Here is a 13,365-nt window from a genome sequence, read left to right on the forward strand (position 1 = left end):
AATCCTGCGATACCCTGCACGGCGGCTGCGGGGGGCTGCCAGCGGACATGTCCATGTTTTCATGTGCAGCTGCTGGGTGTGTCCTCTCCTGTTTGCCCGTAAACAGTGATCTTCCACACCAGACACCTCTCGTGAAAGTGATCAAATCGATATCAAATAAAAGGAAAATGCTCATTTTAATTGGCTGTCCTTTTGGGTTTAAGGCGGCTCATCACTGTGGCTTCTTTCAAAGGGTCTTCTCTTTGCATGTACCTGTGTCCACATGCTGAAAACAAGACTTTTGGCCACTTCAAAATTTCCACATGTCTGAAAGTATGTCAGCATTAACATTTTGACAACAAAAACTGGGAAAAAAAGAAAAGTGTATTCCTATACATCAGTTCTGTACATTAATAAGCATTTATACAAATATAATCCACCAAATATTGGCTTCTACGTACAATTCTGAAATATGGTGATCCATGTGTCCTACCTAACCTTCAAGAGTGCTAGTGCTAACATGAACTTTAATACCCACAGGGCACGTTTGTTTTCCAGGGTGGGTGCGGATTTCTCTCGCCGTATGCGCCGTTGACTGATGAATAAATTAAGTGGTAAAGTGAAGCTTGAACAGCATAGTCTGTGGTGTGGTAACATCAGCGACTGCAAGCTCCTGGCCATCCACAAGCCCCAGTTCTGAAACACAAAGGAAAGTTTACATGTGTAAACCCATGTGGTTTGTCTTTTTGTAAATTAATTAATTTTTTTAAAAATAAAGTTATGAATGCCATTCCCACAGACCATAAATACAACGAAATAAAGCTGCCAACAGCTCACTACCTAAACTAATACTCATCTAAATTCAACCTTGTCCAGAAATACATAAACGACTACTGAAGTTTGTTTAATTTAGATCAGCTGTTGCAGTATTTTTCTCTGCATCTGCCCACACTTCACATTTAAGCGATTCAAAGTTCACCCAGGAGCAACCTGAGGAAGGTATATTGCACACAAAAGGGCAACGAAGCACATTCTGCTGCACAGTGCAAAATAAAGCTAAATGTGCCGTACAGAGGGAGGAAACGGACTTTCTCTTTAGAGCAGTATCTTGAAAATCTGCACAATACCTTTTAGTGTCTTGGAAAGATTTGGCCTTGTTCGCTCTTCAATCGAAGCTACTGTCTGAAAAAAAAGAAAATAAAAAACCCCAAACATTTACTTTCAAATTCAGGACAGTGAATTTAAATAAACCGAGATTATTAAAGACAATTAAGCATGTTCACATTACCTGTAAATAAAGTGTTTTATTCCCCCCATACATAGTTGCTGTGATTGCAGGAGATTTCATTTGCCTATATATAAAACATGAAAAAAGACAAACCAGACAATGAGGTAAAAATCGATTTAGAAATGACCGTTTTGAAACACTAAACTACCAAAAATCAAGTAAGTGAGAATAGTTGCACACTTACAATGAAGCATTATTTGTCAAGTAATCCAAGATCTCCTGCAGTTTAGCTGACGGGGAAATCTCGATGTTTTGGGGAAGTTGGCTGCAGGCTGGACAGTTCTCCTACAAAGCAGCACAAGAATCCACGTTACATTAAATATGACTTTAAAAATGCCGCTAATAAGGTCTCAAAACTGTGTTTGTGGTTTTTTTTTTTTTTTACGTTTCAGCTCTAGAAATATTAATACTGTGGGAAATATTAATGACAAAACCCAATTCCTGGTGAAGTCTGTCACCATTCACCGGGCTCCCAACAGCAGCTGAGAGTTATCAACTACAAACTTTATTTAATATTACAAACTTCAAATCACCTGTTGTCTAACATCTTTCTGAGAAGATTTACTTATGATTATTAGGATTGCGTATCTTACGTTGTAAACCACGTTTCCGGGATTACAGGGGAAATCTTCAGAATTCACTTTCAAAAAAAGCAAGTAATGTTTTCCTCGTCCAGGCTGGACAAGGCTTGGAGCAACCTGGTCTAGTGGAAGGTGTCCCTGCCCATGGCAGGGGGGTTCGAACTAGATGATCTTTAAGGTGCCTTCCAACCCAAACCACTCTGTGATTCTATGATTCCTGTGCAGGTCGCATAGCTCAAACAGTTGAGATACCAATGGTCTGCCACAGAAACAGCTGTCTGAAGAACCTCCCTATACCAGATACTACTTTTCCAAATATTAAGAAACTTTAGCTAAATAGGCAAAAAATTAAATACGCCATTACATATTATTCAGTGCTACGAGCCAAGAGATTAAATACTGGGTTTCAGAAATATGTACAAACTGCCCAAGCTGAACAAAAATCGAGGAAACCACGCTGCAAGCCTTTACTGGCACTCACCTTTCTTTCAGCTTCAAAGGTGTATGTGTATAATCCATCCGCATCATTAAACACCAAGTAATTGTTGAGAGGAATGTATGCACTATAATGACAAATATGTCAGTGTCAACACATGTCATTATGTTGGAAATCACGTACGTTCTTAACAAGAAATTAAATACCTTGTGGCTATTTTAAAAACTTCAGTGGCGCAAACAGCTGGAATGAGAAAAAAAACCACACAGAACTGTTTATTTCACTTTTTAGCTCGATTTCAGAACGTGCAGATATTAGTGCAGAGTTGTACCAAAGAAGAAATGACCAAAAAAAGTCATAAAGAGAAAAATAAACATGAAGGTAGCTGGCAGCTCTATGCATTAACACCATAGATTCGACACTAATCTGAGACTATATTAAGCTTACATACCATGTTTTCCAACTATTTTTTCCCCCCAGTCTCAAATGCTTTTGCTCACTCCCACAGTCACACATGAGCTAAAAATTGATACCGTCACATGCAATTTCTCTATGGAAAACAGACACAAGACTGGATGAATACATCACAGCCAATTAAAAATTACTATTATCCTCCCCGAGTTCTCGATTCCAAACTCTTGTCTTACACAACTCTACAGTCTGTAAAGCAGAAGTGAAATGAGTCCTTTTAGCATACCTGCAATTACTGCATTTGTGGAAGCTACTGCTGGAATAATTCGTTTAACCACGCCTGTAAAAATAAAACATTGAGCTGTCTTTTCCAAGAAACTATACCGAGAGGTGACTTTCAGCAGAATAATTACATGAGGGTGTACCCAAAGCTACTTTAAACTCTCCAGCACTTTCTGTAGCAGTAAGGTATAATGGCATGCTGCTCAAGTACTTTGGCATTTCTTTAATTTTAGGAATGGCTCAAGCATGTTGAGAAAAAGAAGGTATCACACAGAGAGAAACAGTGAAAAAATTCTAAAACCTAGTATTCTGCATTTAGTACTGAATATTCATTTAAAACTCAGTTCTATTCCTGTTTAACTGGAGAAACGCATAGAGATTTGGGTTTGGTAATCCTTCTGCAAGAACAGGCTTGCCAAACTCTACTGGCATCTTCATCCAACTCTTCTTACTGAGCCCATCCAGTCAGACAGCACAGTGGATACACCGACATAAAGCAAGATTTCCTACACATACAAGTTTGTACATCAAGAACAAACAGGTTCACTTGGGTTTTTTTCAGGCCTGCCAAAGAGACAGCAATTTCCTAAGTAGGCTGAACTTCCTCCAGCTTCTAACTATTGACCTGTACCCCTTCATATCTGAGAAAACACACACACAACTATTATCTTTGCCTTCTTTCTGCTGTGTACTTTATAATGCAGCCATCTTCAAATGCTGAAAAGTGTGCGGCCATCTGCATGTCTGTAATTATATTTCGTAACTGGAGTTCACATTTTTCTGTACCAAAAACATACAACTAGAGAAGCCAGTATAACCTGCTGCAGAGAAAAAGACTCATCTGCAACACACTAGGTAGAATATGAAGAAGATTCACAAGGAAACAGTTTGTCCTTCTTTGACAGGAAGGCACACACTGAGGCTCATGTGCAGCATTTCAAGCCCAGCATTCCAAAAGCATTCTCTGTACTACAAGTCAACAAACTGACAGAAGGTACCACAAATTCTGGAGATTCTGTATGAGATTCTCCACTTCCTCGCTATATGGTTAGGGTTTAAAATGCTGATTAAATGAGTGGCAGCACGGTGCATGTGAAGAGAGGCATACACAGCAGTAAAGAACAGATGCTACACTCTGAAACAGCCTGAAGTGGCACCAAGAGCTGCCGTTGCTAAAAGAGGCGATCACGTTTTGTTCACGTTTTGTTCCTACTCTGTGACCCAGCAAAAGTGGTCACAGTGTAATGTAAACAGTGGAGCTGCTGCAGGTTAAAAATAAAATAGCAAAAAGAATGTTCAGTTTTGTCCCAGATAAGATAATGCCTAAACAACTGATTCATCATAAAAATATTTGTGCTGGCACAGGAAACAAGCTGCTTGTTTCTGTTTTAGGATGTTATGGGAGAGCTATTTCTTTCTCAGCAGAGCTGCCAGCTTAGTCCTGACCAATGCAATTAGCCTGGACTGGCGTTCTTGGAACTGCCACCAACAGTGAAATGCCATACCCTTACCTTGGGTGAGTCTGTATGTAACACCTTTAATATTAAATTGTGATGCTCTTTCTAAAGACTTCTGGTAAATCCACTGTATATGTTCAGGGTCATCTCCATCCAACGCAACGCCTTCTACAGCAAAGTGAAGAATTGACAGATAAGTTACAGTTCTAGGAGTTCTTCAGAAGTACTGCGTTCTCTTGTCTAAAATAAACCCCTTTGTTTTAATCTGGGTTCAAACAAATACCCCACTAAGCTACTGAACTTAACACTTTAAATAATCAAAATGTAATTTCTACAAAGATCGTTAAGTTCTGACACATTCTCTATACAAACTGTCTTAACTTCACAGCTTTAGAATGCTGCTACAGGTTACATTTTAAGTCAGGAAAGGTATCCTGCAGTATGAGAGAGAGCAACAAACTAACAACTATGGAACTGGAGAGCGAGTCCGAGAATAGAAAATCCCTCACCAGCTTAGATTCATTACGACAATGAGCCACATAACGTTAAAAGGTAGGATTTTTTTATTAAAGGTAGATGTGCATACCTAACCCAAAACAAATCAAATGGAAGGAGAAATGTCGGTTTGGCACCAGAGCAATTTACTAATTACCTCCAAAAGGTTGCTCCTTTGGCCACTGCAGTATCCTGACATACTCAATGCAATGCTCGGGGAGTCTGGGCATAGATGCAATAGTACACATGGGAAAATTCACCTGGTGTGGGCAGGGAAGAAAACCAGAAGAAAGCATGTAATACATGATGTGTAGTACTAGGAAAAGAAACAAGCAAACCAGAAGAATATGAAAAAGACGTATCACTGTTTGCAATTACCTGTGGTGGATAGAGCTCAAGCGTGCATTCAACGCATGCTGTCATACCAGGAATAATGACACGAACGTTTCCTTTAAAACCTTCTGTCCCCCCATCTATTAAAGGTATGATGGAACTTGGATCCAGTACACCATCTTCATAATGTAAAAATGACATCTAACGAACAAAGGCGGGGGAAGTTGTTAGTTTTTGTTTCGTTTGGTTTGGGGTTTTTTCTTATAAAAGTTGAAGGAAGGAAAAAAAAAATCCTAAGAATCTTATTCTTAATGGTGCACCACAAGATTGAATGCTTAAATACAGTTTATTTTAAGGATACATAGTGTATAAAACACTACTTATTTGTCAGTGTGTAGGACTTCATCTATCACCTTCACCCTCCACCTCTTCCTCTCCTCCCCTCCCCCCCACCCCTGATAAATGCTACTATTTCCTTACGGTTTACCAGAACAAATGGTTGGTTGGTTGGAAGGATTTAGAGGTCTGATTCTGGGTTTGTTGGGTTTGTTTGGTTGTTTTTATAATAATCGTAAATACTCGAGATCACTGCTTTATAAACAAATCTACAACGATAAAACTACTAGTTCACTGACCAGCTTTCTACTACTCTGTAGCAGCGGTGCTCAAAAGACGACATTTACAAGTTGCAGCACAGTAAGCACTGTTTGGCTAATGAAAAACAAACATTCACAACGGGAGCATCCAGAGAGGCTGTGGAACTTCCCTTCTTACTGCACAAGGTCACAAACAATGTAATCTAACTTTGAAATTACCCCTGCAGGGCACTGCACAATGTTGGCTAACACTCCTCAAGAAAAAGGCAGGTAAGAGAGCATGCATTTTATCCTGTTCACGACAAGAAAAAAGAAAACAGAAATAGGTAACAGCAAGCTGTGAGTTTCAACAGCCCTCATTTCAGTGATACATTCTACACAAATCTGTTCCATTTTCATTTTCTCTACTGAAGCAATAATCAAGCTTTAAAAAGATCAAAGAGTTTACCAGCATGCCATTTATCCATCTTCTTGCAATTATAGAGTCCAGCCCACAAACAATAATATGAAACTCTAGAGGGGGGAAAAAAGTGTTATTTGAAGTCTGTACTAATGCACGCTGCTGAAGACAAGCAAAGTATTCTGTCCGTAGCTTTTCTAGAGGAACCGACTGCGGTTTACCTATCTCCCCTAGATGACCTATACAACAGATGCATTTCAGTGCTGCCTATTTGTTACCTCTACTTCCAGTACACTGTAGAAGTCTAAATTAATTAGCAAACTAGCAAGAAAAGCAGTAAGCAGCAACAACTGCAATGTTCCCCTAAACCACCAGTGGGTGTGAGGAAGGCAAACAGATGCCACTTACGTCGATAGAAGCTTTCATCCATGTCTTGAATCTTTTTAAAATATCTGAATGTATGCCCAGTAAAGGAATATATTTATGAAGTAGTTAAGTTTAATGTTTTCTGTTTGGTAACCTAAAGGCAAAACATTATAGAATTTATTACTATAATTTTATATGTCACTTTTTTAACAACATAGGTGTTGGAAAGATTCAAAATTCCCAAGGCGGAAGCTGTAGCTCTGTCAAAACACGGAAGCAACAGAATGGAACAGTCACACACTGCAGAAAGTTCCGCAGGCAAACGACTTTGAGAGCTCCAAACACGCACTCTCGCAAAGTCCTGTACCAGCAGTGCTGTTCAATGTTTATAAACTCACATATCCCACTAGCATGTACCTAAACCACTGGTGAATAAACCTGTAATTCTAGTACCTCAGTGAAAATCAGAATATTGCATGTGACTCAAAAGACTCAGTGGAAACATACAAAAAGGTTTCTTAAAGCTTAACCTAAAACCTACACATACTTCCCGTATGCTGATGCCACTGCGAAAGAATTCTCAATCACCAGCTGAATGAATCTGTTCTTGATTGTACAAAAAGAGAGGATGGCAGCAAAATACTTCACATAGTCTTACCACCTACAGAGTTTTCGAGGTTTTTTGAAGCCTACAGGGCTGCTACTTCTCAATAAAAGGATACGCTACGACAGCACAGTTGGGAACGCGGCTGTTGAGGAATTCTGCTGCAACTTCTGCTTTCGGTCGCCCAACATCCTTTGGTCTGGGAAAGTGATTTCAAATGCATTATTTGAGCAGATTTCATCTTTCCAGGCTCTATGCATTGCAATATTGATTGTGACTAATTGTTACTGTAGGAGAATTTATTGATACGGATAATCTCAAGGCATCCCTGTGAAGCATCATATAAGAGAGCCCCAGAGCTACCCAAGTATGTGCATGTAACTACAGTTATCAGCACCAAAAAAACCCCAAAATATCCAACTGTTTTTCACTTTGCTTAGAAGAAAAAGGGTAGGAGAAATAAACTGATATCTTAATCTGAGCGCATTATTCTTTGGTGTCACCTAGTCATTAGCTGTATTTGAAGGGTAAGGAATGCATGTTAATTTTCCTCAAAGTCAAACTATGACACCACAGATCTCAAAACAAGAAGGAATCACACGCATCATTTAGTTAATTATCAGTACTATTGTGATGGGAATGTTCCATAATCTTTAATGACATCTTGTTCAATTAAAATAATGATCATATTCACATATTTTGTTTAGGTACATTTAAAAAAAAAACCAAAAGTTGAGTCGTGAAGATGCTACTTACCGAAACAGAAACTGTCGGTTAAGATTAGAAACATCTATAGTATCCATGTCAATAACATGGATCTGTCTAAATCCGGACAGTGCCTGTAAAAAGAGATAGTCAGCGTCACTCACTAGGACATGAAAGGTTTGTAGTGCTTCAAAATTCATGACACGTGCCAGAAGAGCAACCTTTGGAGGAACAAACATATTTGCTTTTCATTCCCTGTGCAGACAGGTATACCATCATTCTTTGTTAAAAGAATGTTCTTTGTTGGGTTGCTAATGCTGATATTTAGACAGATGGAATTAGTGACACTGCCATGGTCAAAGACAACGTTGCACTGAACGCAGCACTGATTTAGCCTACCTAATCCTAACACAGGGAAGTCAGCGTTAGCTGATCTACACAGGGAATCTGCAGTACTCCCTCACAACTGGAGTAAATGAAAAGCATTCATTGAGGGAAAACACACACTAAATCTGAAGAAATACTGTAAGCACTTTCTTGCTTGGCAGAAATAGGCAAACAAAGTTTAATTCTTCTAAAATTTTAAGTTTCTGAACATTCACTATTTTCACAGTTGGCATGAATGAGTCTGGCATATCCACCCTCAAATTACATTGAAACAAGCCAGCATTCCTCACTGCACTCAATGCTGGAACCTCACTAGCTAAGAACATGCCACACCTCTGACAGAAGTTCTGCCTGGCCTCTGTTTGCATGCAGCCCATCACTACACCTGGCAAATAACTCTGAAGTAAAATTGTCTTAAAACTGTATTGTGGGTTTGATCTGACAAAGTACTACCATCTGTCATGCACAAAGAAATACTGTGCATTGTGGTTAAAGAGAAATAAATACTGCAGAACACTGAATTTAGAGAAATGTGATGTTCTGAAGTGACCCCAAAAAAATTTGAGTCCTGTTCCCTACTTTTTTTCCTTTAAGACTCAATTTTGTTGTATTTAAAGACTTTCAAACTTGTCATTTTATATTGCCTGAATAAACAGAGCCATCCCATGCATAGTTCAGTATTTAAAATGCTCTACTGGGAAACTGATTAAGCAAATAAACAACAGGACTAAAGTTTTTCAGAATAGAAATTAATTTCTGCAAGAAAAGCACTGGAAAATCCAAGAGCCACTGCTTGGGAAAGCCACATGGACTCCACAGACGTGAAGGTCACCACAGAAACAGTAAGCCTAGCTCTACTAATTTCACTATGAAAGAACATAAATAATTCCAGCAATTCTAACCTTGCCTTCAATTAATCCAAAGATGTAAAATAAACTGGCATCACATTCAACTTTGACTGTTAAAAGTAAACTTGGTACTAGCTACTTATGACTGATCTAAGCATTCCTTTTCATTTGAAAAGATACATTTTGAAGTGTTGTTTGGAATACAATGGCTAAAATCACAGAATGATTCTGGAATGATTCTAAGATTTTAGCCATTGCTTTCCAAACAACACTTCCATGTATCATTACGAGCATGATTTGTTCTTATTTACTTTATTTCCCTCTATCTGGTAATTAGGGAAAATTACCAACATTAGACCATATGTAAGGCTGCACGTGAGCTTTGGTCTAGGCTTCATAAACAGCACCATGTCGTCTCTCATGACAAGCTTTGAGACACCTAAATAAACAACACGCAACATATCAGACTGCTACCTTTCAAGCTTATTAACAAAGTGCATTCTTCAAGTTTGTCTGTATCGTCACGTATTTTATACAATTGGATTATAACAAGAAATTTAGTAGCTACATACAATCAAAAATGCCAAATTAGCTAAGTAGGGAAGATCATTTTCTCAAGGAAAAAAAGATTCTAAGAAGCAAAGGGTGAAAACTGAGTAATTACCAGGTTTTTCAGGAGCTCGCATCCTAATCCTCCTGCTCCAATAACTAGTACTTTACATGTGCTTAACAAAAACTCAAGAGCCTGCAGAAAATATAAAACAAAAAATTAATACTCTAAATAGGAAAAAGTATAATTTGTCCTTTGCTTCACAAACCTTATAAACTGTAAATTTTCAGTGCGTAAGTTTCACATAAAACAACTGAAGTCAATAAAACTACTCTGTTTGCAGCAGTAATTACATATCAGACTTTAACCGGTTGTTGAGTTCATGCAGTTCCTATATCCCAACTTGCAGAAAAGCACGACCTTTGTTGGTATCAGTATTCTCTTTATATTAATTTTTACCATTACCCAAGCAAGGTCCACCTTTATTATTATTCAGTTTAAGGAGATAATGCTTTCTTCCTCCAAATATTGTACTGATACATATTACAACATAAATCTAAACAGACAGACACATTGCTGGCCCAAAAGAACTGAAATTTTTAACTGTATAACTGCTGTGAACTGCTCTTCAAACTAGGAAATAATGGAATAGTACATTAAAAGGTAACAGTAAAATACATTCAACTGTAAGCTCTAAAACAAAATGTGCCAATAAAGGAAAGCAGAATAAATAATTAAAACACTCTAAATATTGCTTTTCCCTACTAAATATCTTTCCCAATTCCCTACTCATATTAACCTTAATTCCTTCTTTAAGTACAAGAAATTCCTTACTGTATCTTATTACTTAAAAATGGCGAGACTAATGCTTCTACTTTTCATGTGGAACTGAAGGACACAGCACAGTTCATATGTTGTTATATATTGACATGTTTGACAACAGCAAGCTTGTAGTTGACAGTGCACAGTTTACAAATACAAGCTTATAAAAACACAATCTAGAATCATAAATGTTCAACTGATTCAAACATAAGCTTCTCATGCAGTTTGAGCATTCATACACTCCTGGTGGTCAATTAACGAAACTGTTTACATTAGCTTGCAACACACGCTACGAATGTTTTACTTAAAAGTAAGCGTTTCTCACTTGAGTGCCTGGCTCGAAATCAGGATGTGTGAATGGTCCAGATCGCTCGAGGAATTTCTTTACATGGTTCCAGCGACCTTCCCAGTCTCCAGTGTCCCCACACCCACCATCAACAGCCATTCTGCACAGAACACAGTAAATTCAGCTGCAAAATCATAAGAGAAAAAGCCACACCTCCAATTTTTTTTCCATATATATCTTAAAAATACCTAAGTTACTGACCATTCATACAAATACATCTGCATATCTTTATGCATGTAAGTTATGTGCATGAACATTTGCATGAGTGGGTTTTATTTGTGAAACCAATAATATAAATATGCAGGCGGGAGGGGGGAGGAACCCAGGCATTTTAATAAAACCCACTGATTTAGCTGTTACTAGTAAAAGTTGACCTGAAGTGAAAAAAGGGTCTAGACTTTTTGCTTTTATTTCCCTCGTATTTAGAGAGGACAAAGAAAAAGAGGTTGTCCCTTTGCGTTTTGAGGGTGATGTTTTTTTCATCAGTCAAGTCTTGTAGCATTTTTTTGACAGGCTTTTTAAGCTCCTAAATCATATTTAAATCATCAGTACGTAACTGCAGTTGTGAGGTGCTGAACAGTAACATGCCCCAACACCATCTCCTCTGAACCTTCATGGTAGTTTATTCAAATGAGTGTTTTAAAATATGTGAATCTTGAATTCCCTTCACCCTCAGTGGGTACCATGTAATTTAGAACACCCCCATTTTTCAGTCGTCTTCTGAGAGGCAGCAGCCTCCCTTGAACAAAGGAATGTCTGCAGCTACCTTCTGTTAAATTTTGAAGAGAGAATTTTCCATCAAGTACTCCACTACCCTTTTTCCACTTCTGCAGGTCACTTCTAGTAGTATGCAACTATAAACTGTTACAAGACTTACTGAACAGTTCAAAATCAGCTCTCAAGTGATTTTCTAACATAATAGCATCACCTGCACACAGCAAGCCCTTCCTCATGATAGCACACTTCCCTTTTTAAACAGGAGCTCCAATCAATAGATACAAATGATTATGCCCTACGTTTAATACACAACTAAGCTCGTTATAGAAGAGCTTTGCCAATCCTGAGTATGTTGTGTTGATAAGGAGCGTCATTTGCATGAAGTAACATGAAGAACGCTTGTATCAGTAACTGTTGGGTAAGGTGTAGAATTTATTACTTCCTGGTGACTCACCTCAAAAAAAGGTAGTGAAAAGACCTAGACAGAAAATGCCTTTATCCTCACAGAATTCAGAAGATGGACAACACAGTATGTCCATAGTGAACTTTAACATATAATGGGAAATAGCTTGAAAGAATGTAACGCTCCCCGGGGCTCATCTGCTGTATACCAGTTCTCAGGATGTGCATTAAGCACTGACTGATCCAAGTAAAATGGGTCAATATGCATCATAATAATTGCTTCTATGGATATTATAATTTTTAACTTTTCTGGAAACACTGATGAAGCTACACTTGGTGACATTAATAACAATGGGTTTTATCCTTTTTATTGTCCATATAAACGGCCATCAAGCAGCAATACTCCTGTTTAGATGTGTATTTTCTTTCATAAGTGTAAGATGGTTAAGATCTAGTTTCGCTTTTGCAATTATACTACAGTCTGGTTTTTACAGAGTTGGATATTGTAGAGATCTGAAAAACATCAATAACTCAACCTGAGATTTCATATTTAATTTCAGAGACAGTTTTTTCAAGTGTTTATTTTTCTGTTGTTACAGAAGTAGCAAGTATTTGTATTATGAGTTCAATAAAATTCTTATTTATGTCAACAAATTACTTAAATTTTGTTTGAAATATCAGAGCACTACAGTCTTTGTGTTGCTTTAGGCCCAGGCTTTTCCCTGCCACCTTCTCATCTCCAAAGCTCCATCCATGCTTTTGAGGGACTTAACATGCACCCCTCCCATCCAACATGCCCAAGGATTTTTGTGCCCTTCACCCCCAACACACACATGCACTGCCTGCGAGTCCACCACTCGGGCAGGCAGGTCTGCTTTGTGATCTTTGGGAAGAGCAACACAAGCAGACGGAAGGGAATAGTTAGGGGATGGAAGCAGATGAGGTTGAAGATTTCTGAGCATTAGTTTTCAAGGCCGTTGAGATAGATGCATAGAATTTAGGGTTTTAATAAGCAGAGGCAACTGTTGCTTAGCCTGAATTTTTAATTTGCAGCCAAAATTTAGTCACCTGCTTCTAGCCTAAAGGCCCTCCCCAGGTCCCAGACCGGCAATGCGGCTTTTTTGTCACAAAGCTCTCCAGCACAGCAGCCTTTACTCATGCCAAGCTCCAAGCCCGCAATTCCCATCCCCGCTCCGGGTGAGCCCCTTGGTCCTCTCCCCAGGAGATTCCTCTTCCCCAGTCCTTGCTGTTCAAGCGCCCTTTCGCGTTCTCCCTCCTCACACTGACCCACCTAACACCTTTCCTCCGGCTCCCTCCTCCCGCCCCGGCCCTGGACTGTGCCGCCCTCTGCCCGCCGGGC

At 38.8% G+C, this 13,365-nt stretch overlaps 1 protein-coding gene across 1 annotated transcript; it reads right to left on the reverse strand.

The window, feature by feature from the left end:
• Positions 1–297: 297 nt before the first annotated feature.
• UBA3 (ubiquitin-like modifier activating enzyme 3) lies at positions 298–10,985 on the reverse strand. The gene is made up of 16 exons (XM_010149560.1): positions 10,866–10,985; positions 9,833–9,913; positions 7,985–8,067; positions 7,347–7,427; positions 6,667–6,710; positions 6,307–6,371; positions 5,308–5,463; positions 5,087–5,189; positions 4,489–4,602; positions 2,982–3,035; positions 2,491–2,527; positions 2,330–2,411; positions 1,452–1,552; positions 1,268–1,331; positions 1,107–1,161; positions 298–675 (listed from the first exon to the last, which is right to left on the reverse strand). The coding sequence occupies exons 1-16, from the start codon at positions 10,983–10,985 to the stop codon at positions 587–589; spliced, it is 1,329 nt and encodes a 442-aa protein (XP_010147862.1). The 3' UTR covers positions 298–586.
• Between the last annotated feature and the right edge of the window lie 2,380 nt (positions 10,986–13,365).

This window comes from Eurypyga helias, unplaced genomic scaffold (assembly GCF_000690775.1).
Source record: "Eurypyga helias isolate BGI_N326 unplaced genomic scaffold, ASM69077v1 scaffold42253, whole genome shotgun sequence".
NCBI classification, from domain to species: Eukaryota; Metazoa; Chordata; class Aves; order Eurypygiformes; family Eurypygidae; genus Eurypyga; species Eurypyga helias.

Excerpts from the sequence above, each read along its gene's own strand:
- UBA3 (XM_010149560.1), bottom strand. The coding sequence starts at position 10,985 with ATGGCTGTTGATGGTGGGTGTGGGGACACTGGAGACTGGGAAGGTCGC. Across the intron at positions 4,603-5,086 it reads AAAGGAGCAACCTTTTGGAG|AAGGCGTTGCGTTGGATGGA; the intron begins GTAATTAGTAAA and ends ACTTTGCTGTAG. Across the intron at positions 3,036-4,488 it reads TACATACAGACTCACCCAAG|GCGTGGTTAAACGAATTATT; the intron begins GTAAGGGTATGG and ends TTATTTTTACAG.